Here is a 23,978-nt window from a genome sequence, read left to right on the forward strand (position 1 = left end):
TTCCCCATACCTGCCGCTAGATGGTACTTTAACATGAAATACCCATACGGAAATCTCGATGCATCACAGCTGCACCGACTGGCGCCCAACCCCTTGGCGGATGTCGCAGACCCATGTCATTGCAAGGACACAGGAACACTTAGCTTGATTTGCTCAAAAGCTTTTGAGGAAGAAACCAGCCTATGAACACCGTTTACTATTGGTTACTGCTTCAAGCCAGTAGGAAAGCACAAACAAGGAAGGAGAGGGCGGTCAAAATTGCTACGAATTTGGGGTCTAGGAAAGATGCCGCATCGGCTGCCCCAGAGATGAACAATCTTAATTCAAGTCACGATTCAAGCCAGCAACCAAACCCCAGGTCTTCGAGCCACCAGGCTCCTCTCAGAATGGCGTTCCTATTCAGTATTTATGCCCCAAACTTCCTCCCATGCTTCTTTTACTGAAGCCACCTGTGTCTCAGGTGGCTTTTCCTCCTTCCTGTGCCCCTGCAGAGTGCTATGATGCCCTCCCCTTACCCATTCAAACGTGGAGTATGGAGCGCTCTCGAGGGGCTTCGCAGCACTGGGTGGGGATGATCCAGGGGTAGGCAGGGAGTTTGTGTGGTTTGTTGTGAAACAGATGCAGAGCATCCCCGAGTGTGCAATCCTATAGACCCCGTCTCTCTGGCTCCGATGAAGCGTCCAGGACTACTTCTGCAAGATGCTCTGAGAACAGTGATACCCTTTAGGGACGCAGCCGGAGCTGGGAGTTGGGCGACCAGAGCCAAAAGTAAGGGAAGATTTTCTCGTGGAAAGTGGCAGTGAATTGGTAGATTTGCACCATGTTCTCTGCGTTGTAGAAGGTCACCTGCCCCTCTTCGTAGTCCAAGTGGACTCTGATCATCCTGGGCTTCTCCTCCAGCAAGACCAAGGTTGGGGGGAAAGTGAGAGCTGTGTACTGATCGTTCCAGCCACGCCGCAGGGCCCAGACCCCTCCTGTTATAAGATCTTGCTGCCCTTTCCTCTTCACGGACTCGGTGGCAACCCCCACAGCCCAGGAGTTCCCGTCGCCTACCTCCACCTCCCAATAGTGCCTCCCTGCTGCGAATCCCTCGGTGCCCAGGACGCTGGGGCTGGAAGTGAACCTCTTGGGGTTGTCAGGGATGTCCGACTGCTTCTGTCCGAGCCTCATGCTTTTCCCATCCTCCGACAGCGCAAGGAAGGGATATGCTGTGTCTGGGTCTAGAGTGACGTTGGCTAAGGATGGACGCACAGAGAGGGAAGGAGAGAAAACACAATGTTAAGGTCTCCAAGAAGCACACCGCCAATTCATCTTCCTCCAGATTTCGGGGGGGTAGGGGTAAGGAAGAAGGTATATTCATCATCTCAGCAAAGATCAGGAGAGACTCTCCCTGGAGCTGAGTCGGGAATAAGATTTGGCTGAAATCCTAGCCTCACTAAGATCAACAGCAGTTTTACAGTCGATTTCCACAGACGTGGGATTTCCCCCCACTAATGCAAATACCCGTAGCCTTGCAGGAGAGCATGCCAGAACATTTCCAGATCCCTTGTTATTCTTCTGATTACCCTGTAACAGCTAAGCGAGGGGGCCCAGATGTATGCTGGCCTGATCTTCGATTTCCTCTGCAACACTGACGTGTTGCTGAATGGGATGCAGGATGCAGCGAGTTCCTTAGTTAGCTCAGCTTTTGTCATGATGGGAATTGGCCGTAGCAACGTGCTTCTCCATACAGAATCACGGACCAATTCCCAGAATGACAAAAGCTGTGCTAGTGAGAGCTCGGCAAATGGTACTACGCTCGAGACCACTGAGGACAGAGGTTTCTGTAATTAGAGACATACTTGGCTCTCTTGGGTGGATTGTGGAAGAAGCTGTGCAAAATCCCAGCCTAGATCTGAATTTCGGGGCTGTTTGCTGTCACAGTAAAGGGACTTAACCAAACCTCTGGCTCCAAACACTTGAATCTGAGGGCGCTGCAAGACCACCATCAAGTTGTAACTGTGCTAAGACTCCTTTCTACCTGGGCTGTACAGGGTAGGTGGACCCTCACCGCAGCTCTCAGAAAGGATAAATAGCTAATCTAGGCAGTGGGGTTTTTTTCCTTAAAAGAGAAACTCTGTGTGTAAATAGGATTGTTGTTTGCAGAAGTTTTCTGAGGCCAAAGTAAATGCTGAGGAGTCACAGGTGGTAAAATAATGAGGGCCAGATCCTGGTGTGCCCATGAAGGGCTGATGTGGAGTATCCACCCTGCCCAAGTCTCTGAAAAACAGTGCACACACAAAGCAGGTGAGCTTGCTTGGAACGACTAAGTTTTAGGGCTCTGGTGGTGTGTCAGCACAGTAGGGAAGTTCATGTTTTTTGAGGGATTTGAGTAGGTGGGTGAGGATCATATAAAGGTGCCTAAGTCTATTGAGGCACTCCTAGGTAGAGCAATGGTCCCCAACCTTGTCAGACTCAAGACCCCCCAACCCCAGCCTTGAAAAAATGCCAGCTCTTTGCTTTCACTCATTTCTTGACAATGGAAAAATGCTAGAGCGATTCTGCTGCAAAGAGCCCAGCAAGCCCGCAGCAGGGCAGAGTGCTCGTGACGCTCTGGATTCCCATTGGAAATCTCTGGGTTTATTGTGTGAATTGTGCAGGTGTTTACACACCTAACGGTGCTAATATTGCACATCACCCTCCAAAGGATCTTGTGCATCCCCGGTTGAGAATCACCGAGGTAGAGAATAGGATTTGGCCCTTAGAGTTAGTCTCAACAAAGCTCACAGCTAGCCCCAAAGTGGTCCTGTCCGGTCATGACTGCCACCACGTAAAGCCCCTTTTCCCTTTATTTCACTTGCCCTCATTTCACATGCTTCATGACACTCGGTTGTCCTCAGCCCCAGCCCTTCAATCCAGCAACCACTAACTTGGTCACAAAACTGAACCCACATCCTGCGACACCCCTAAAGGGATTCATACAGCTGGTGGAGGCCAAAGGGGGAAAACCTCTGTTTGGGTTCAGGTGCTTCTTCCCCCAGAGCAGAGGGAGGGCCAAACACCCTGGCAGTGTCTCTCTCCCTCCCTGGGCTCTTTGCATCCAGTTCAGATTTTGATCATCCCAACCTAAGCATTGCCCATGTGAGGATATTCACCCTGCTTTGGGGCCCCAGTTCAATGCCATTACACCTGCAAGAAATGCCGTAAGGCCTGCACATGTGTTCAAGCACTTGGCTCCCAAAGCCATGGGAGAGAAGTTCTGCAGGGGGGCAGGGCAGCTTTGGGGCAAATACTGCTGGGTTTCTTCTCAGATGCTGCGTGTTAGATGGGAAGAGAGAGCCCTTTTGCACTGACACAGGGCAGTGCCAGGCCTGCAGTATTATAACAAATCCAAACAAATCCCATGATCTGAGTGCTCCTGTATCTAAGCCTGGGGGCAGAGGCTGTGGCACAGCCCCCTCTCTGCCACAAAGACAGAAGACATTTCCACCTTCCTCTTAGGAAAGCGCCTGCCTCTTACTTGTGTCCTTCAGCTACAGACATTTACCTCTTTCTTTATCCATCGCGGCTCGCAGATTCTCTATGGGAAGAAAAGAAAGACAGGGATGAGACCTCCCGTCTGCCCGTCCCCAGGATAATATTGCTTCTGTTCAGTGTGACAGTGAGTTTTTAGCCAGGGTGGAGAGAAGACAACATCTGGGACAATCTTTTGTGCCTATCCCGCACTGCTCCACCCTCCCAGCAGCCTGCTCTGTGCAGTCACAGCCTCACCCCAGACTGAGCATCCCTCCTTCTGCTCGTCCATCGACAGCCGACACAACCTTTGCCAGGGTCCTTTATGGGGCTGGTGGCTCAAAGGTGCCAAAAGCATGACGGAGTGGAAGCAGAGCGCTCCGGTGGGGGAAGTACTGGGAAGAGACTTGGGACCTGAAGAACGGTTGTGATGGCAGAGCTGGAAACCTGGGGACCAGTGACAGCCATGGGGGCTTTAGTGATCAGGGGGTGAGATGAACAAGAGCACGTGGAGCACCAGAAGCCAGAGACTGGGGAGGGAGGGAGACACACAGGCTCTCAGGGATGGAGGTGGCACACCGAGCATCGCTTTGTCTGACCTTTGAAGGTAGCCAGCAGGCCCGTGACCAGGATGCGATTTTCAGAGAAGCCGACGACTTTCTTCTCCAGCTCAGGGGGAACGGGCTCTGGGGTGGGAGCCTTCGCACCCTCGCACCTAGGGAGACACACGGAGACATGCTGAGCGCACCCAGGTGCACAGCCGTCTAACCCCAAACTCCCCGCCTGCCCACGAAGCAGGCCCACTGGCTAGGATGCTCTGAGCCTAGTCCCCACCTCCAGAGAACAAGCAAGTCAAATAAACACCCGCAGTGCAAACCCACTTCCCCCGCTTCACTGATGCACGCTGGGAGACTGGGGCTTCAACACTGCTTCCGAGCGGGAATGAGATGGGAGGCTGGACCAAGGACGTACCTGCTCAGGGTGCTGCCAACATCCTGCAAGGGAAGGAAAGCAGAGCTCAGCGTGTGTCACAAGAAGGGGACTGGCCTGCAAGTCCCTTGGGTGCACCTGGGGATCGCAGCCCAGAGCCTTCCCTGCTCCGGGTCACTCTGCGTTCACACAGCTCTGCTCTGGGGGCATTACCCAGGGGGACTCAGGCCCCGATTCTGGGCTGGGAGAGGGTCTGCCTCCGTGGGCCTTGCTGCAAGGTCAGCGGACCGGCTCCCAGCAGACAGACACGGGAATTCATGCACTGGGCAGGAGGTAGTTTCTGGAGCTCCAGAACGTATCCCCGTGGGCCACTGCTCTCCACCGCAGAGGAAGAACTACTGCCTCAGCTGACATACATGCCACAGACTGGCATCCACATTTCAGTGTAGCAATCAGTAATTCTGTGGTACCGGGTAGGAAGGAAAGGTACGGCACGCCCTTTCCATCCTGCGCGGGGAGCGGGAACATATAACACAGCCTCACCTGGAGGAACTCCGTCGCAGGCTGGCCACACTTCTTCTCCACCTCGGTGACCAGCATGGCAAGGAGGGACTTCTTCTCCGAAACCCTGGTGACGTACTCATTCTGCCTCTTTAAAACCTCGTTTTCTATCACTTCCAGCTGCGACAGGAGGAGGCACTGCTGCTCGCTCAGAAACTGGTGCAACTGCTCAAATTCGGACAAAACGTCCTGCCTCTCGGACTCCACCTGTCTCTGCCGGGAACAGGGCTAGGGGTTAGTAAAATACTGGAGGAGCTGCTTTGCTTCTCGTGGATTTTTGCACATGAGAATATTCCCCGGCCTCTATTTGTGCATGCAATTTTTTTTGGCCAAGATCAAGTGTGACTGGGGGCATCCAGACTCCCAGGACTCTGGGCCTGGGACTTGCATGTAGTTCCTGTCTGGATATGGGGAGCATCTGAGCTCCTAGGATGCAAGATACTGGTCTATTTGAAGTTATATGAACCCTGGATTTTTGTAGACACTGTTAATGAGCTTTGCTCCTTTGAATTGGGGACTGAATTGGCACTTGAATTAAATTTTTAAAAAGTCATCCCAAGTGCAGGACTTTGCACTCGTCCTTGCTGAATTTCACTTGATTGGTTGTGGACTATTTCTCCGTTTTTTCCAGGTCAATCTGTATCCTAGCCCTGTCCTCCGTGTCTGCAACTCCACCCATCGTGGCGTCACCTGCAAATTTCCTAAGGATGCACTCAATCTCATCTTCCAAATCATTCATGAAGATGCTAAGCAATGCCAGACCCTGGATAGGTGCTTGGGGGACCTCAGTTGGTACCTCCTCCCAAGCAGACATGGAGCGGTTGACGACCGCTCGCTGAGCACAATGATCACACACAGGACTTACAAAACTTTCATCTGATCTGTCTGAGAAGGCAATGTCGAGTGAGCAGCCATTCTGGTGCAAAGGCACTCGATACAGGGGTGAAAAATCAAGTGAGAGGTGAGGGGTGGTGGAGGCTAAAGGCTGAGCTTGGTATTAATGCGGAGGCCGAAGGCCCTGAGGATGAGCAGGCTTGAGGTTGGATTGAAATTCTGAGAGGCAAGAAGCAGCAGCAGGGATGGAAAGTGGGTTTGTGTGGGCGAGAGGGGCCGGGGAGTGGGAAACGAGGGGCCTGATCTAGCACTGATGGCAGCTATAGAGGGGGATTGGAAAGGGAGCCCGAGGCAGTGGGAGAAGAGGGGAAAAAGGGGAATAACCGGCTTCTTCAGAGAAGCTGGGGACCCACTGGGGAACAGCCTGCTCCTAAAGCTAGAACGGGTAGGTAACAAAACTCGTGATGGATAGTCCCGCCAGCCCTGCCGGCCCAGACAGAGGTGCACATTTCTCATACGTGGGCACAGTCTGCGTCGTCTGCTCACGCCGCAGCTAAGTGCAGAGCTTGCCCCTCTCATAGCAATGCAGCTGAGGCTACGCACGGGCCGCCAGCACCGGGGATCAGCCCAGTGGGATGTGAACAACCAGCAGGCCCTCAGGAACTGTGGTGATCAGCCCTGTATCAGAAGACACACACATGGACAGACGGGGAGACCGTTACCAGCATTTCATTGCTTTTCTCATCTCCTTTGGGGTTGAACTCTTTCCTCTCCTGCTGCAAGAAACGCAAGCTGTTCTGAAGCTTCTCCTGCAAAGGAACGTGGGGCTTAGATCTGGGTGTCCTCTTCTGTCTGCACCTGCTTGCAGGGTGATGGGGTGCAGGGACAGAAGTGGCCATCCTACACGCCACCCTAATACACGCTGAGCAGCAGCCAGCACACCCGGGATGGTTGCATTCCTCCCGCCTTTCTGTTATAGCCTCTTGAGTGTGCTCCAGGCTTCCAGCTCCCAGCCCAGTTCCACCCCAGCAAGACAGATGATGCCATGTGCTGCACCTCATCCTGGGAAGACGACTTCCTTCGAGGGACCCCCAGTCGCCCCTCTGCCCAAGATGCTCTCTCCCCCTCCTTCCCCCATGCCCACACTCTTTCCCCCCTGCCAGGGTCCCCAGCTCTTCCCCATGCCGAGGCTGCATGCATCCCCCACCACCCCTGTGCCACATTGCTGTTGGCCTTCTTCCCATCAGAAAGGACCCTTTGCAATCCCCCGTGTGCCAGGGGCTCTGCGTGCCCCCTTCCTCCTCTGCCAGGTTTCCATACACCAGTGGTTTCATGTGCACCCCCCATTCCCCCCCGGTTTTGTATCCCCTCCCATGCCAGGGCCCCAGCACATCCTCAGCTCACCCATTTCTCCTTTCCCACCATCCCACAGTCCATAGTTTCTCCTGTCGGTGGCTCCATGAGCTCCCCCTCTTCCCATGCCAGGGACCCCATTCTCTGCCCCATGCTGTTGGCGCTGTGTGCACTGTCTACCCCGGGCCCTCCAGTCCCCATTCCCCTGGGTAAGGATTGTAGGACCCCCCCACCCCTTACTCTTTACACCCTCCCTGCACCCTGCAAGCCTCCCCTCACTGCATGCTCCATGGCCCCACACTCCATGCCACCGTCCTCCCCCCGGCCAGGGGCTTACGGACAAGACCCATCCCCTTCCCTCCTTCAAGGGGCTGCATTCCCGGCCCCTCCTCTGGTTCCTCAGCGGCAGACTGTCTGCACCTGCTTGCAGGCTGATGGGGTGGAGGGACAGCACTGGCCCCACAGCCAAGCTTTCCAGCTCCAGGGTCTGATCCTGCTCCCCTAGGATTCAAGGGCGCCTGGGGGTTTCCTACCTTGTAGTGTTGGGCAGCCTCCTCTATGGGGACGGCGGCGTGAGCCCTGTGCTCCTCGGACTCCCTGCACACCAAGCAGATGGGACTCTGGTCAGATTCACAGAAGAGCTTCAAAGGCTCCTTGTGCTTCTCGCACACGATCTCTCTTGCTCTCCTGGCCGCTTCCAGGCTGAGCTTCATGGCGATTTCTACCATGTTGGCCAGCTGCCTGTTAGGCCGCAAGTTTTTCTGCTGGATTTTCTTCCTGCACTGCGGACAGGAGATGTTCCCCGCCGACTCCCTGCAGTGCTGAGTAAAGCACTCCCGGCAGAAGTTGTGGCTACAGTCTGTGATCACGGGGTCCCTGAAAAACTCCAGGCAAATGGGGCAGGTGGCTTCATCCTGGAGACTCTCGCTCAGGCTCAGAACAACCTGAGCCATGGCTGATCTTCTGGGAAAGGGAAACAGAGAGTTTCACTTTCGAGTGCTCAGGCAGGGGATTGCCAGCAGCCTGCAACGCCCTCCTCCTGCACAATGCACTGCTGACACAGTGAGTCATTCCCCACCTTCAGCGCTGGTGCTTTGGGCAGGAAACACCAGCCCGTCAGCCGCTGGTAAACCCACAAAGGGCCTGCCGTACAATCTGCAGAAGAGTCCAAGTGGATTAGGTGCCTTAGTCCTAGTTTTAAGTGTGATTTAGGCACTCAGCTCCTGATCCTCAAAGATATTCAGGCCCCTCACCCATCCCAGGTGCCTAAATGCCTTTATCTGTTGCCTATAGGGGTGTAGGGACATGCTTACACCTTCAGACCTGTGCCAGGGAGCGCCGCAGTCAGACCTGCTTTGAGCCCAGATGTGCAGGACATGCTGCCGGCTTACAAACCTTGTCTCAGCCCCGGTCCCTGTTACAGCCCCTGCTCTGCTCCAGCCCAGCATCTTGGATTTGCTGGCCCATCTCCAGACTCCTGTAGCTTGCCTCTTGGCTACAGGCTCTCAGCCTTGGCCCTTGCAACAGCCTGCGTCCTGGCTCTTTGCCTTTTCCGTCTGTCATTAAAGCAGGCTGGCTTTTAGCTCTGGTTGGCGCACAGCCCGTGCCTCTTGTAGGCAGGGTGGGGGATGCTGCCTCTGAATCCCTGCTTTGTCTCTTCCCATCAGAGCTATGGCCTCAGGAAGTCGAGGCCACAACAGGTGTGGTGTACAAAGCCCGATACTGTTATGCTTTTGCATTCATTTATGTGGCACCTTTCCTTATCTATATTCTGGGGGAGCAGGGAGACTATGAAGCTTATCATCAACTTCTCCAGGCTACATGCATTCCCACCGCGCCTGCGTTATGAGCTGCTCTTCCCACACACAGCTCAGGAGGGACCAGGAGTGGGCACCGATTGCTAGAAGGAAGCTTCTGCTGCTGCAGTTACAGACTTTTTGGCTGCGTCTAGACAAGATGCTTTACTGTGGAGTAGACTAATCTACTATGCAGTAAAGCTTCACTGTCTACACATGCAGGCACTTGCTGCACATTAAATTAGTCTAGTGTGCAGTAAATTTACTACCTGCAGATGCAAGTAGTAAATGTATTGTGTGGTAAAGCCAAACAGCATTTACTGCATATGTAGATGCGTCTTCTCCATACTGAGCACTCCACAACCAAGTTAACTGTAGCCACCCACCCAGGTTGCTCCCCCTGTGAGGTGCTCTGGGCTGGGCTGACCAGCTGAATCCCCTGAAAATGTCAAATGGGTCAAAACTATCAAAATCTAGCACATTTATGTCTCACAAATGGACAGTTTTGGTCACAAAAAACTCTCTCCCCATGTCCAGTCCACCCCATGTGAAGAGACGGGAGCACTGGGACAGGGTCTAGCGATAGCTGTTGGGGATGAGAACTGGTTAGTGGAGCAGAGAGGAAGCCAGGCTACAGCACTGAGCATGGTCGCAAGTGCTGGAGCAGGAACCGGAGGGACGGGACGGAGGAGTCGGAGGCCTCTGTTCCAGCAGTGCGCTGGGGCAGGGTGAAACGGGCCCAGAGAGACCCAGTTATGGTTGCTGGGCAAATCACATCAGTCCTGCGGTCACTGCAGTCATCCCTGTGGCTGCATCTGGAGCTCGCTCAGTTCAGTGCAGGTGAAGCCCAGGTGCTCACCCCTTTGGTGAGATCGGTGCTGCCATGGCTAGTCTACAGCCAGTCTGGTACGTGCCCCAGAGCTGCTGACACCCCTTGGGATGGATGCTGGCACCCCTCTGTGCCCCAGGTGCTGCCTGCAAAATACCAGCCTTCGGTTGCCTCCGCTGCTGCCTGGACTGCCCTTGCCATGTGTGCGCGGAGCACGCAGGGGAATCAAGCTCTCAGCGCACTTGAGACCTCTTGGCTCTGCTCAGAAGATGATAGCACCAGCACGGCCTGAACCAAGAGCTTCTCCACCGAAACCACCTGCTCCAGTGGGTTTCAGGCTCTAGCAAACACTATCTACAATTAAAATAGTTTTAATTCCCAACCAAACAGCGCAAAGAAGGGGGCAGCCAGCCCTTTCCTGACTGCCTAGCAAGCCCAGTCCCACAACACTGGAGCGCTGTCGGAGATTTTGTTCCCCAAACACCCCTGCATGCCAGAGCAAAGCTCCCCTGCTCTCCCAGACTGAGAGGCAGAGAGCCCAGGGGTACAGACAAGCAAACTGAAGCGAGTTAGTGGGGACAGGGATTTAGTGCAGAGCAGCTGCTGCCAGGTAGTCGTTCCCGCGTCCATAATTACACTGCGGCAGGTGAAAACAAACGGGGGACAGCTACCCCTGGATGCAACAGGGCTCAATGACACTGGTTCAGTTTTCCCTTGCTGTTGCGCGTGTGGCTGGTGCACGAACACCCAAGCTGCTCCCTGGTACATCCCTGCCCCTGTTCACTCACTTGAACGGATCGTGCACCCTCGCCCAAAGGGCCGCATCCTAATCCACCGCTAAAAGGCCCCTTGGCAGCCTTTGGGGTCTGCATCACTACATGCCGTCCTAATGCGCCCTGAGCAACAACCAGCCACCCTGGGATGCAGGGCCGGACACAGGCATGGGTGAACCAGGAGGCTGCCTGAGACCTGGACTGAAATGGGGCCTGAAAATGGTAATTTTTATTATATTATTATCGTCATCATTATCTCTGGCGAAGGGAGGCCCAATACTAAAAGTTCACCAGGGGCTGCCAGGATGGTTGTGTTCCTCGTGCTTCTCTCGTGTGGCCACATGAGCAAACTCATAAGAGCTCCGCCTAGCCGTCTGCCTCCGCTTATACCCTGTCGGCAGCATGACCCACCCCTGGGAAGTCTCTCAGTTCTGCCCAAGTCCCCCCCAGGCTTGAGCTGCAGGAAAAACACCGCTAATGCCTGTTCAACACAAGCAGGTGCCTCACCTCCCCAGACAACTGCCTCGTGGTTAGGGCACCTGTGCAGGGAGTGGGAGACACAGGTTCAAGCCCCCCCAATAGCCAGAGGGGGTTTGAATCCACATCTTCCCCTTCTGAGCAGTGTTCGGACCTGGGCACGGGCACCCTCTGCCCCCTGGGCAGTGAGGAAGGGCCAAGGAAAGCAGGTGCAGAGGGCAGCAAGGGAGGAGCTTTCATCTTCTTTGCTACCGTGTCCAGCAGCTGGCTTCTTCCCCCACCCCTCCAGGAGCAAGGCGTCCCTCGCCTGCTGCTTGCACATGTCCCTGGGATGCTGTAGGAGGGAGGCTAAGTGGAGGGGGAGACGGGAAGGACAAGGTCAAGAGTCCTTGCAGCAGCCCTCCGTCCTTGAACGAAGAGGACAGCTGAGGATTTATACTCTGCCTGCCCTTGAAGGCCCTGGGGAGACAAGGGGGGGCTGTATCCCTCTGCCCCTGCCTTCAGCAAGGCTTGGGGTCCAGGTCTGCAAATGAAACTACTGCCTATAACTAAAGTGAGTGGAGGGAGCAGAGTGGGGGGTGACCCCTCTCAGGGGTCCAGCTTTGTACAGGCATGCACTGGGGTGGGGGTCGGGGCTGCACATGCCTTACAGGTGTGAGCATCTCGTGGGATGGAGGGGCTCTCCCCAGCTCACTACCCCAGGGCTTGGGAGAGCCAGGAGCGGTAGCTACGTCCATGAGGGGATGGTAAGGAGGGTCCTGCATCCTGTTGGACTACCGAGCTCCGTCCCACCTGGACCAGCACAGACCCACGAGCTCCTGGGACAGGTGTGCCCCAGGGTGCACCCCTTTCCACTTCCAAAGGGCTCAGACGTGCCTGCTGCCGTTACTCACCCAGGTAGGCCTGCAGTTCCTGCGCCCCGGGCCCAGAGCTCCATGCGGGGTAAACTGGGATAAACCAGCTTGGCTTCCTGCTCCTCCGGACAAGGGCTAGACAGCCTTGGAGGCCCTGGGGCTCTAGTGTTCATTGGCTTCAGCTGAGAGAAGCCGCCCACGGTTTCACACCAGCTGCTGGTCTTTGCTGGAGGCTTCAAGCTGGACAGATGCTTCCACCCACTCTGACAGCGGCCCTACGGGAAAAGCCGTCTGGATACCTCACAGCCCTGCTACACCGTCTGGTGAATGCTGGATAGAAACAAGCTGTAGAGTTATTACACCTTTTCGAGCACTTTATAGCTGGTTGGTTCTTTTTATAGCTGGAGAGCCATTTTTATCCTGTGATAATTACTCGGCAAGCGTGGCCGGTCGAACTTTATTGCACGATCAACCAGTTCATTGTGTAGTATATGTAATGCAGCAGGGCGAGCAGAGTTTCACAGCTCTCCCTCGTCACAACCAGGGACAGCGGTGTGGGATGGCGTGGTGACGGGGCCCTGTGGGAAGCTACAGAGACAGAAATGGGTTCTTTCATGTCCCTGTGCCTCAGTTTCCCCCACATAAAAGGCAGGGCAGTAATGGTGGTGCTTCTCTCCCGGTCCCAGGCATGGCACGAGCATCACAGGGTGGGGTGAGGTGGTATTAATATCTTTGATTACACCCACCGTATGGCTAGGAGAGATGGCAGACAAGGTCTGGGGCAGAAGCAGTCCGAGCTAAAGCAGATAAAGTGATGATTTTTTAAATGAAAAGAGACACCTAAACACATGGAAGGGGGCAGTAACCCTGTGCAGCAAAGATAAGCGAGCAGAAGCAGCTACAAGCCAAGTAAAGGGCAGCTGAAAGACAGACACTAGCTATGCAACAACATGAGGTCATTTAAGAGGGAAGAGGCGTCTTATTACCTGTGGAATACAGACAGAGCGCTTAGCAGTAGCTGATGGGTTTATTTTCTTTTGCAAAAATATTTTTATATATATATATATATATATATATATATATATATACAACTCCACCTCCAACACTCTGCCAAGTGACCCTTGCGGGTCACTTGGCAGCTCAAAGCACGCTGAAAACCCATTACACAGTTCGCACCGCGCAAGCACCCCTATACCCATACCCCCACTCCCTGCCCTCCTCTACTCCTGAAAAAGTCTATGCCAGACCCCTCTCCACCAGATGAGGTCTGCTGTTCCTTTCCTGTCATCCATGGTTTGGACAGGGCTGATCCTGCCTTCAGCAGGGGTTGGACTGGACGTGACCTCTGGAGGGGCCAACTTCTCAAAGAGCCTGACCTGCGCCGGTGCAGTGCAGATTATGACTAAAGGCGAATCGAGTGCAAGCAATAAAAAGCACAGCGTTGTGGGGTTGGATGGGCCTTCAGGGGACACGTACTGTGCTTTGCAACTTCACCCCCAAGTCTGCGGAGGGGCTGGCTGCCCTCGCCCAGGGAGCCTAAGCGAAGCACTCAGCAGCTGCCGCTAGCATCAGGCAGCTCTCAGCTGCTCCGCCTGCCTCCCCGTTAGCCAATGGGAGCTGCAGTGTGGCCCGTTTCCTGTCGGAGAGAAGATTTCCTCCTGCAAACCTTCCCCCTGAGTCTGAGACCTTGCTGATGCTCTCAGGTGCAGAAGACCCCAGATGATGCATCTTTACCTTTGATGAAGCAGGGGCCCTGAAGCTGCTGCAGGGTGGCTCCGTGAGCCCGTGGCTGCTGGGAAGGGAGGGAGCAAGATGCCTGCGAAGGATTCTGCCTTGCAGGTAAGAGACTGAAGTCTGGGCTTTGCAGAGTGCCAGCTCTTTACCATCCGCCCTTACTCTTGGGTGATGATATTTCAGCACGGAAATAACGGAGGGGGCAGCGGGACTCCTCTCGGCTGTGGCCGGCGGCGTCAGTGCTGCAGAGCTGGATGCGTTCCAGGCACAACATCCTTGCTAAACGCCTGCGAAGAAACTGCACAATCGCTGCCAGCCTCTGTGCAATGCAGAGACGGAGCAGAAGCTTTTTAATAGGAGGGAAGAATATTTTAGAAATGGCAATGTGGGACCAGCAAAGCTCTGAGACGCGTGGGCAGCCCTGCTTTTGTGCATGCAAAGCATGTTTCCGACATGCTGCGTGCACCCGACTCTGGAGTCTTCCCTCAGGCAAAACCCCCATTGACCTCAGTGGGTTTTCCCTGCATGCAGAGTACGGGATCAACCTGACCAGTTAAAGCCCTGGGAGCTGGAGGGAGGGATCCCTCCATGCTCTAACCTCCCCTGCCCAGTGCTCAGAGTCCACCTGGGAACAGCCATTTTCCAAAAGGCAGAAGTAGAAAGCTGGACCTTGTAATTACCCCGCTCAAGATGCAGGGTGGGAAGGTTTAGCAACCAGGGTATGGGCGTACCAAAGTGCCGCAGGGCACGTCGATAGGCCTTGACTGGCCTGGCAGAAAAGCAATGCTTTGCGCTCTCTGATTTTACAACTGCTGACAATCACCTGGCTGAGGAACAGGAGACAGGCTCCACAGCTTTCCCCCCGCGCTGGTGAGGACCGGGATCGTGGAGGGCAGCAGGCGTGTTTCAGGGAGAGCCGTACTCCGTCCTACTGCATGTGAAATGTGTGCAGCCTAGCCGACGCACGCCGGCAGAGGTTTGCAAACTGCATCCTGCAGCAATCCATTACTCTCCTATCTAGAAACCCGTGCAGTTTCTGCGCAGGCTGTCACGGGAGGACACGCATGCTCGCTTGCCTTTTGGTGATGAATTGGATAACGGGTTAGTTGATAGGGGTCATCCTGATCAAATACCTGTCCCGATACCCAGCATGCCATGTGAAGTTTGAGAGAGCATTTCTCTGTTGCCCTTTGTCACCCACTGAACCAGCCCGCACCTCGCAAAGCACTGCAGCAGGGCACAGCACTCCCGCTGCCAATAGCAGCACTACTTTCAGTGCTATACAACACTTTTTCAGCTTTTTTCCAGGGAAATTCAATTTAATAGCTCCTAACAATTTCTGCAGGGGGGGTTTCCCCCTCCTTAATACCTCCCGTCAAAGCTGGGTGAGCGATGGAAGTCGTTCCTGGGGTTATTTCCTTTTGAAAAAGAAATGCACTGACAGCTCTGAGGGTTATAAAGCTTGGCAGATATTAAGTTACTGTCTGAACAGGAGGAACGATGGGTATTTGTTTGCATTACTGCAGCGCCCAGAAGCCCCAGCCATGGATCCAGATCCCGGTGTACAAGGCGCTGTACAGACACAGAACAAAACGATGGCCCCTGCTGTACAGTCCAAGGCAAGAGACAACGGATGGAGTCAGCCAGGGACGTACTAGAGAGAGGGAGGTAGTGTTGGACAGCGAGACAGACCAGGGCCGGATGGTGAGGACTGTCAGCCACTCCTAAAAGCACTCACAGGATTGACCAGACTACAAGACGAAGCATTTCCTAAAGGCAGTTCTCAAAGGAGATTTGCCCTGGCTGGCTGCGTGGCAGGCGAGCGGTAGCAGACTGCCACGGCTCGAGAGGGGTGAGTTTGAGCTCTTTTCTGGGCTCGTGCCAAAAGCTGCCTGCAGTCCACCCAGCTGCAAACAGGCACCTGCTCATTGGGGCTGCAGAGTCCAAGGTGGCTGGACGCGATGCTGTCCACGGTGCTTTCTAGCCTGCCGCCGGAGGCAAAACCTGGTGCGTCGCAGCCACGCCAGTCCAATGGGCTGCGAGGCTCCCGCGGACCACCGACCGCTTTGGCGGTGCAGCAGGGTGGCAGGCGTGGAGAGCAGGTAGCCCCATTGTGGCCTGGGCTGGCTTGAGGCATCGAGGCAAAGGTGAGCGCGTAACACTTGCCCTTTCAGGTCCCAGTGTCGTTCGAGGACATCTCCGTCTCCTTCGAGGACATCTCCGTCTCCTTCGCTCGGGGGGAGTGGGAGATGCTGGCGGAATGGCAGAGGGAGCTGTACTGGGATGTGATGGTGGAGAGCTACGAGACACTGGTGTCGCTGGGTAAGTGATGGAGCGCGATGGACGTGGCTTGAGGTTTCCACCCCTTGAATTGCTGGCGGCAGCTCTCGGCTCGGCAGCCCTGGAAACCAGGCTTTTAAATAGGGGTCGAGGCACTGGGTCGAGACTCATGAGACCCCGGCTCTGTTCTCACCTCTGGCAGTGGGGGACCTTGGGGGAATCGTAGAAGTGGAGGTGGGGGTTCCCCCTCTGTGCTGAGAGCGCCTTCTAGCCCTGCTTTTTATCACGGGTAGTAAGAGCTCTTGGGGCTCAGCATGCTGGGCACCTCAGTCCCCTGCTCCTTGCACGCTTGTGTCTTTGGACAAGGGGCCAGGTCACCGCCGTGAGTATCCCTCGGTCATTATCCTTTGTGATGCACATATTTTAAAAAAAGGAAAATCCCAGTCTAAAACAGATGCCTTCACAATGCCCCGTGGCTCTCTGCAACGTTGGCAGTACCCCGCTGCGGTCCCTGCAGGCTCAGGGTGCAGGGTTTTTTGGTCTCTTTTGCCACCAGGATGGGGATGTTACCTGGGAACTCCACAAAGTGGACAAAGGTGCAGCTTTGCTTGCCTTGTCATGCAGCTGTTTGACCCCCGGTGCCAGCAGCAGTAAAACGTGTCCTGTCATGGATGCGGGTAATGGGAGCACTGGGACTTGCCGTAATGAGGGTTTAGGAATTGTTTGGATCGGATCAAAGCCCTCATGCTCTGGGGCAAAAGCCACCCTTTAATTTTTGGCAGTGAGGAAGAAATTTGCCCTGCAGGCTTAGACTCCTAGAGCTGGGAGGGACCTTGGGGATCATGAATGCAGGAGGCTGCCCCGAAACCATCTGTGCCCCGTGCTTCTCCGGCCTCTTCTTGAGGCTTGGTCTTCCACACGTAGAATAAAGGTTGGGCTCCTCTCGCTGCCTGTTAGTGGTTGCTGTTGAAAATAGTGTTGGATTCAGTCCAGCAATTGCTGCGTTCCGGTTAAAGCAAAGCCAGTATGGAAGTGGGAAGCACAGTCAGTGCTGTGGTGGTGTATTTATGAGAGCTGGGAATGGGCTAGGTGATACTCCCGGAGCCAAAGGGGAATCTGTGTCAGAGCTGGGCAATAGTGCAGAGCGGGGCCTGAGCCCCAGTCCTATGTTCAGACCACATCACAGACAAGGAGGGTGGAAGGGACCTCAGGAGTCACACCTAGTCCAACCCCTGCTCCAAGCAGGATCATCCCCAACTACATCATCCCAGCCAAGGCTTTGTCTACCTGGGTCTTAAACACCTCCAGGGATGGAGACTGCACCACCTCTCTGGGCAGAGTGCTTCACCAGAGTTTTTCCTAATATCCAACCTCAGCTTGCCTTGCTGCAGCCTGAGCCCATTGCTCCTTGTCCTGTCATCTGTCCCCTCTGAGAGCAGTTTGAGCTCATCTGCCCCCGCTGCCTCCCCGCAGGGAGGTGAAGGCTGCTGTTCAATCCCCCTCAGTCTTCTCTTCTGCAGACTAAACCAGCCCATTTCCCTCAGTCTTTCCTCACCAGTCCTGTCCCCCAGCCCCACCAACCATTTTCATTCCCCTCCACAGGACTCTCTCCAACGTGTCCACATCCTTTCTATAGTGGGGGGCCCACAGCTGGACACAGGACTCCAGATGTGCCCTCCCCAGTGCTGAATAGAGGGGAAGAATCACTTCCCTGGACTTACTGGCAACACAGCTCCCAATGCAGCCCAGGATGCCAGTCGCTGCAACAAGGGCACATTGCCAACTCATATTCAGCTTCTTGTCCCCTGTCCCCACCAGGTCCTTTCCTGCAGAGCTGCTGCTCATCCAGTCGGTCCCCATGGTGCAGTGGAAAACCAGCATCTCTCCTAAGGGAGCGGGAGACTTTCTGTACAGCCTTTTGCTGGATGACACAATGGGCAGTGGCAGGCTCTGATTGTCTCTGCTGGTTTGTAACGTGCAGGTTGTGACGCTCCGAAACCCAAGATCCTGCTGCTGATGGAAGAAAAAGGAAAGCCTTACGCAGAGGACGCTGCTGAGCGAGCTGGCAGAGATCTTGATTGTGCATCTGCAGGTGAGGGCCTGACATCACTGCAGGTGGAGAGGGGGAGAGGCTGGAAGGACTGGGCTGGTTCAGTCTGGAGAAAGAAGACTTGTTGGTGGGGGGTACTGAAGGCTGGTTATAAAGTTGGTGATAAACTATTTTCTATGTCACTCGGGACAGGACAAGAAGCAATGGGCTTTAAATTGCAAAAGGGAGATTCAGGTTGGATATTAGGGAGACCTTTCTAACCCTGAGGGTGGTCCAGCACTGCGACGGGTACCTAGAGAGGTAGTGAAACCTCCCTTCTTGGAGGTTTGTAGGAGCAGGTTACACAACCACGTGGCTAGGATAGTTCAGAGAGGGGTGATCCTGCCTGAGCAGGGGGTTGCACTGACGACTTCCAGCCTTGTTCTTCTGTGCTTCTCTGAGAAGAAATGCCACAGGATTTAAGTAGAAGGGGTCAACATATTTCAGAAGAAAAGATGAGCTTGTTGAAATGTGGCTGTTTCTGGGAAACTTGTGTCTTTATTCCATTGTGCTCCAAGTTTTCGGTAATGAAAATGGAAATTCCTTGGCAAAGGAAGGAAATTCCTTGGCACAGGCTTGGCAAAATTTTCTACTAGCCCCGAACATGAGCCCATTTTGAACCTAAGGGAATGGAAACAATTTGAAAATCCCTTGGAGAGAAAAAATGTTTAAATTTTTAAGCAGCAAGCTTGCATAAAAACATCGTGTTTGGTTGCTGCAACCCAGAAAAGACAGCGGCCGTTGCGCTCGTGCCCTGCTCTACAGCTGTAACTTTGCTCAAACACAGACACTTTTGTCCTTGTTTCCCTCGACGTGCGTGGCAGTGACCTTCTGTGCAAACTGCGCTGGCTTCATTTTAGGAGGAAAAAAATGAATGTGGCCTTATGGTGAGGCTATGTCCCATGGGACATACTTTGCAGTCCAAAGCATCTGTGGTTGAGAGCACAGACGTGTATGTTCCCGCTACGGCCAGTGTCCTCCCACTTCCTATCGTGTCTGTGACCGCGGAGCCATCCCGAGCCCTGCATCTCCTCTTCGGCGACGGTGCAAACAGCTGTCATTCCTCAAGCTCGGAGCTCTTTACCCCTCTCAAGTTATCCTCGTGCTCAGTCCCTCCTTAGGGATTTCCTCCTTCCTCTGGGTCTCCTTGTGCTCTGTTAGTAGCTTTCCAGCAAGGACGCGTCCCAAATAATGACAATTCAGGGGAACTTTCCAATAAAAGGTTTTTGTTGGGCAACGCCAACTTGTCCAAACCCAGAACTTGTTACGGGAACACGCTTACAGATTTGTAGGGAAACTTTCTCAGGCCTGAACTGAAATCCTGGAGACGGGGATGAGAGGCCTGAATAGCTCGTCCCTGGGAGGTCAGAGCACTGTCCTGGAGTGGGGGACGCTGGTCTGAATCAGAAGCGCCGGGACTTTCACCTGGTTTTCAGTGTCCCTGGCGATGCCTTGACCACCCTGTTGGCTTTTCTGGGCTGGGGCCTGGTTCACTTTTTTGCAAAAGCTCTGGGGTGACTCCGAGCCCTTTCAGTGTGAAACAGGAGAAATTTGGGAGTCCCAATTTTGGCAAGATAGGGAAACCAGCTGAGCCCTAGGCAAGGTAGAGTGGTCCTGCCCATTCAACAGCTGCGATGGGCCTTTGGATGGTTTTCTGTACGGTCTGGTAGTAACCTCACAAAACCCTAGAGAAGTGGGGCTGGAAGGGACCCCGAGCGGTCACATCTAGGCCAAGCCCCTGCTTGAGGCAGGCTCAGTCCTGTCCACCCCATCCCAAACAAATCCATAATTGAAACTCTTTGTAAAATTGCCATCAACCCTAACACAACCTTGACAGTAGCTTGCATCTTTTTGGAATAACGGAGCAACTTCTCACCCATTGCAAAAGCACGTCGGCCCCCAGCGTTTCTTGCATTTCTTGGCCGTACATGTGACTAAACGTGCTGAAGAAATGCAGGGGACATGTCTCCTCTTCTTTCTCGGTATTGACACAGCTCGTTCTTTTTTGCAGTGTCTGAATGCCTTCACAGGAGCGGAAAGGTGAAGCTAGAGGACCATGAAGTTGAAATCCGAGTCCATGAGAATCGGTATCTCTCGGCAAAGGATCGGCCTAATTTGCAGGGCTTGGAGCGCCGTGCTGTGTGTGTAGAGGCTCAGGTGCACTCAGCCTCTCGTCCTGCCCTTGGAGAAGCTCATGGTGATGAGCCTGCTTTTTCCGGCAAGTGCCAGACCAAGCCCCGCGGAGAAATGGAGGTGCCTGTCGACTCTTCTCCTCCGCAGGATGGCAGCTTCTGGCGGCAGGTACAGGTGAACACCAGCTCCCCCCAGGATCCCTGCTGCCCTGTGAAGGAGGAAACTGAGGACGGTGGCTATGGCGTGGGTCCCAGAGACTCCAAGGAAGAGCCTGAGTCTCCGCTGGGCTCTGAAGGCTCCTGCCCGTGGCTGGGCACTGCTGACAGCCCGAGGAGCCGTGCAGGAGCGGGGCCGTGCCGGGCTGACAAGGACCCGAGTGTTTTCGTCTACAAGACCGAGACCATCGGGGACCTTGAAGTCCACGTGGTGGAGGAGGCTCTGCCCGGCGAGGACAGCGAGTCCCGGGGGGCCGGGTGGAGAGCACGCTCCACAGACCAGCGCTGCCCCGAGCCGGCTCAGGCCTGGTGGGAGCCCGGCGGGGAGCGTCCCTTCCACTGCGGCCGCTGCGGCAATGCCTTCCGGCGGCGCTCGCACCTCACCGAGCACCTGCGCACCCACACGGGTGAGAAGCCCTACAGCTGCAGCCTGTGCGCCAAGCGCTTCGGCCGCCGCTCCACCCTCAACAAGCACCAAGAGACCCACGCCAAGGAGCAGCCCCGCGAGGCCACGGCGGGCCAGCCCACGGGCCCAGGCGACCCCCGGCCACGCTGCCCCCAGACCCGCTCGGCAGACAAGGCCTACCCGTGCCGGCGGTGCCACAAGAGCTTCAGCACGCGGGCGTACGCAGCCCGGCACGAGCGCGCCCACCTGGAGGAGAAGCCCCTTGCCCACCCGTTGTGCCCCGAGCGCTTCGGCGGGGAGCTGGGCCAGCCTCACGCCGCGGACAAACCCTTCCCCTGCGGCCTGTGCGGGAGCTGGTTCCGGCGCCGCTCGCATCTCAGCGACCACCTGCGCACGCACACGGGCGAGAAGCCCTTCCCTTGCAGCCTGTGTGCCCGCAGCTTCAGCCGCCGCTCCACCCTCAACAAGCACCAGGAGACCCATGCCAAGGTGGTGCCCGAGCCGGCGCCAGAGCCCCCGGGCGAGGAGCCTCGGGGGGTTTGCCACGTGGCCGAGCCCTACCCACGCGCCCGATGCCACAGGAGCTTCAGCATGCGGGCATATGCCCTGCGGCACGAGCGGGCACGCAGGGAGGGGCGGCCAGCACCACCCAGCACAGGTGACCGTAGTGTTGTCACCCAGACACCTGGCGTCCAGTGCGAGGCCAGTCCAGGAGGTGGGAAGTTGCCGTGCCCTCTAATGCAAGGAAACGGCCACGGTTCTCTGGCCCGTGGGACCAAGGAGGAGCTGGCAGTGCCCGGCGGGGACAGGCCGTATCACTGCAGCCTGTGCGAGAAGCGCTTCCGGCTCCGGTCGGCCCTGAGCAAGCACGAGCGTGCAGAGGCGGCGAGGAGGCTTCCCCGGTGCCCCCAGGGCTTGCGGAGCCCGCGGGTGCCGTGGTGGCGGCAGCGGGTAAGCGCCGGGGAGGAGAAGCCGTACGCGTGCGGGCTGTGCGGGAAGCAGTTCCGGCGGCGCTCCTACCTGGCCGTGCACCGGCGCGTGCACCTGGAGGACGGGCCGTACCCCTGCGCCCTGTGCGACAAGCTCTTCGTCTTCAAGGGCGACTTCATCAAGCACTACGGCTTCCACACGGGCGAGAGGCCCTACCCCTGCCCCTGCTGCGCCCGCAGCTTCCGCAAGCAGTCCCACCTCACCGAGCACCTCCGCATCCACACCGGCGAGAAGCCGTACCCTTGCCTCCGCTGCGGCAAGCGCTTCGGGCGCCGCTCCACCCTCACCAAGCATCAGCAACTCCATGCCCGCCGTGTCCCTGCTCCCCAGGCTTTTTCTGTGGAGTCTGCCATGCAGCAGGCACCCGTGCCCAGCGTGTGACACGGTCCTGGGAATGGTGCACCCGAATGAGCATCCTCTCGCTGGGCAGTGCTCAGTGGCATGCCTGGAGGAAGGGCAGTTGCCTTGATCGCCAAAGGGGAGGGAGCATCCTTGTTTCCAGGTGGCCCCGGGCTCAGGCTCGCACTGAGATGGTTCATGTGGGATGCTTTGCTCAAATCATTTGCCAAAGCTAGACCTGGCTGGGACTGGCTAGAGAAGTCAGGCTCGACAGGACCTCCAGAGGTTACATCTAGTCCACCCCCTGCCTGAGGCAGGACATCCCTATCCAAACCATCCCCTAATCTAAGACGACCCTCAATCCTGCTACCACACAGCCCTAACGCCTGAACCTGCCACAGATAAAGTAGGGGGCATGCCAGCCAACATCCTGCTTCTATAAAATGTAAATATGTGCTCAAGAGGTGCCAGGCAGAGGGTCCGAGAGAGAGAGTCGTGTACGTGAGATGGTTCTCACAAGGAGGGTGGTGAAGCACTGGGACAGGTTACCCAGAGAGATGGTGGCGTCTCCATCCTTGGAGGTGGTGAAGACCTGGCTGGACAAAGCCTTGGCTGGGATGATGTAGTTGGGGCTGGTCCTGCTCTGAGCAGGGGATTGATTGGACTGGATGCGACCACCTGAGGTCCCTTCCCACCTTCATTTTCTTTAAATCTATAATGGATCATTCCTGGTGCAGGGGTGTTTTGGCAGCCCCTGAGATCAAACCTGGGACCTTTTGGAGTAGGGATCTCACCTGAGCCTCCCTTGATCCAAAGCAGCAACGGGCTCATCATCACCCTCCACCGTGCCAGGAAGGGCAGGGGAGACCCACCAGGATGAATAGACATGACACACAGTTGAGAGCTTTCTGTCACTGGGTGCTGGAAGACGAGGAGGTCTCCTAAACTAAGCAGTCGTTCACCATCACAGCTTGGATGGGGGACCAGGGATGTGAGACGATGGACCTGCGTGAGTTGGAGCTGAACCAGTCATCCAGCCTGGTGCTCCTGGATCTGGACAAGATGGCCTCATTCACCATTTATTGGCACGTTTCGAGGGTGCTGTCCTGGCCCCCTTCTATCTGCAGCATCAGTTGGATGAGCAGGCCTCTGCTTTGGCGCCTAGCGTTGCTGTGTGGTGACTGAGCAGTGGCCACGTTCCACCCCAGAGACGGCTGCATGTCCGTGGGTGGTTAGTTTTACCCTGTCTGTTGGTTGTGGGTCTCAGAGGTGTAATGCATTACGGCAAATAGCCCTCTTGCAGGAGACGCCACATGCATGGGAGTAGAGGTCTGTGTAGCACAGCATGCCCAGCTGGGCAGTCGCAGGGGTGGACGGAGGCTGCTGCATGAGCTTTGCCCCCACATCCTGCAGGCTCCTCGCTCTTCAGAGCAGGTAGGTGCAGCTGGAAAGGATGAAAGTCGGATGCTGGACACCGTGGACAGCACGAGAGGGGGAGGACTGAACAGCAACGAGCCCAGCTGCATCCCCTCCAGCTGATCTTGGATCTCTTGCACGTCTTGGCTTAGCTGTACGTGGACAATAAAGAGGTTACATGAAACTGCCCTGGTTGGTGCTTATGATGGATGAGGACATTGGGGTCAGCCCATACACACGTCTGGGTTTGATCTGAGCAGACCTCGGCAGAGGGCAGGATCCAGGTCCTCTCTTTTCCCACAGCTCCCTGGATCTGTTTCCTCGGTGCTCTGGGCCTTCCTTTCTCCCCGGGCTTGATAAAGACCCAAGAGAAAAAATGGCTCGAGTAGGAGAGAGGACATGCTGTAATGCAGGGTCTAGTCCCAGCTCTGCCACTGACTTGCCAGGTGAACTTTGGCAAGTCACTTATTTCAGGAT

At 55.6% G+C, this 23,978-nt stretch overlaps 2 protein-coding genes across 2 annotated transcripts; one reads left to right on the forward strand and one right to left on the reverse strand.

The window, feature by feature from the left end:
- Window positions 1–144: 144 nt before the first annotated feature.
- On the reverse strand, window positions 145–12,206 carry LOC102567208 (E3 ubiquitin-protein ligase TRIM39). The gene is made up of 8 exons (XM_006260506.4): window positions 11,939–12,206; window positions 7,704–8,133; window positions 6,540–6,626; window positions 4,966–5,196; window positions 4,465–4,487; window positions 4,092–4,207; window positions 3,527–3,559; window positions 145–1,235 (listed from the first exon to the last, which is right to left on the reverse strand). The coding sequence occupies exons 1-8, from the start codon at window positions 12,070–12,072 to the stop codon at window positions 724–726; spliced, it is 1,566 nt and encodes a 521-aa protein (XP_006260568.3). The 5' UTR covers window positions 12,073–12,206; the 3' UTR covers window positions 145–723.
- A 1,192-nt stretch (window positions 12,207–13,398) lies between these two features.
- Window positions 13,399–23,689, forward strand: LOC102568983 (zinc finger protein 135). Its single transcript, XM_019492421.2, has 5 exons — window positions 13,399–13,738; window positions 15,160–15,485; window positions 15,808–15,955; window positions 17,895–18,005; window positions 20,014–23,689. The coding sequence occupies exons 3-5, from the start codon at window positions 15,883–15,885 to the stop codon at window positions 22,125–22,127; spliced, it is 2,298 nt and encodes a 765-aa protein (XP_019347966.2). The 5' UTR covers window positions 13,399–13,738; window positions 15,160–15,485; window positions 15,808–15,882; the 3' UTR covers window positions 22,128–23,689.
- Window positions 23,690–23,978: the final 289 nt, after the last annotated feature.

The sequence above is a fragment of the Alligator mississippiensis genome, chromosome 5 (genome assembly GCF_030867095.1).
Source record: "Alligator mississippiensis isolate rAllMis1 chromosome 5, rAllMis1, whole genome shotgun sequence".
NCBI lineage: Eukaryota > Metazoa > Chordata > Crocodylia > Alligatoridae > Alligator > Alligator mississippiensis.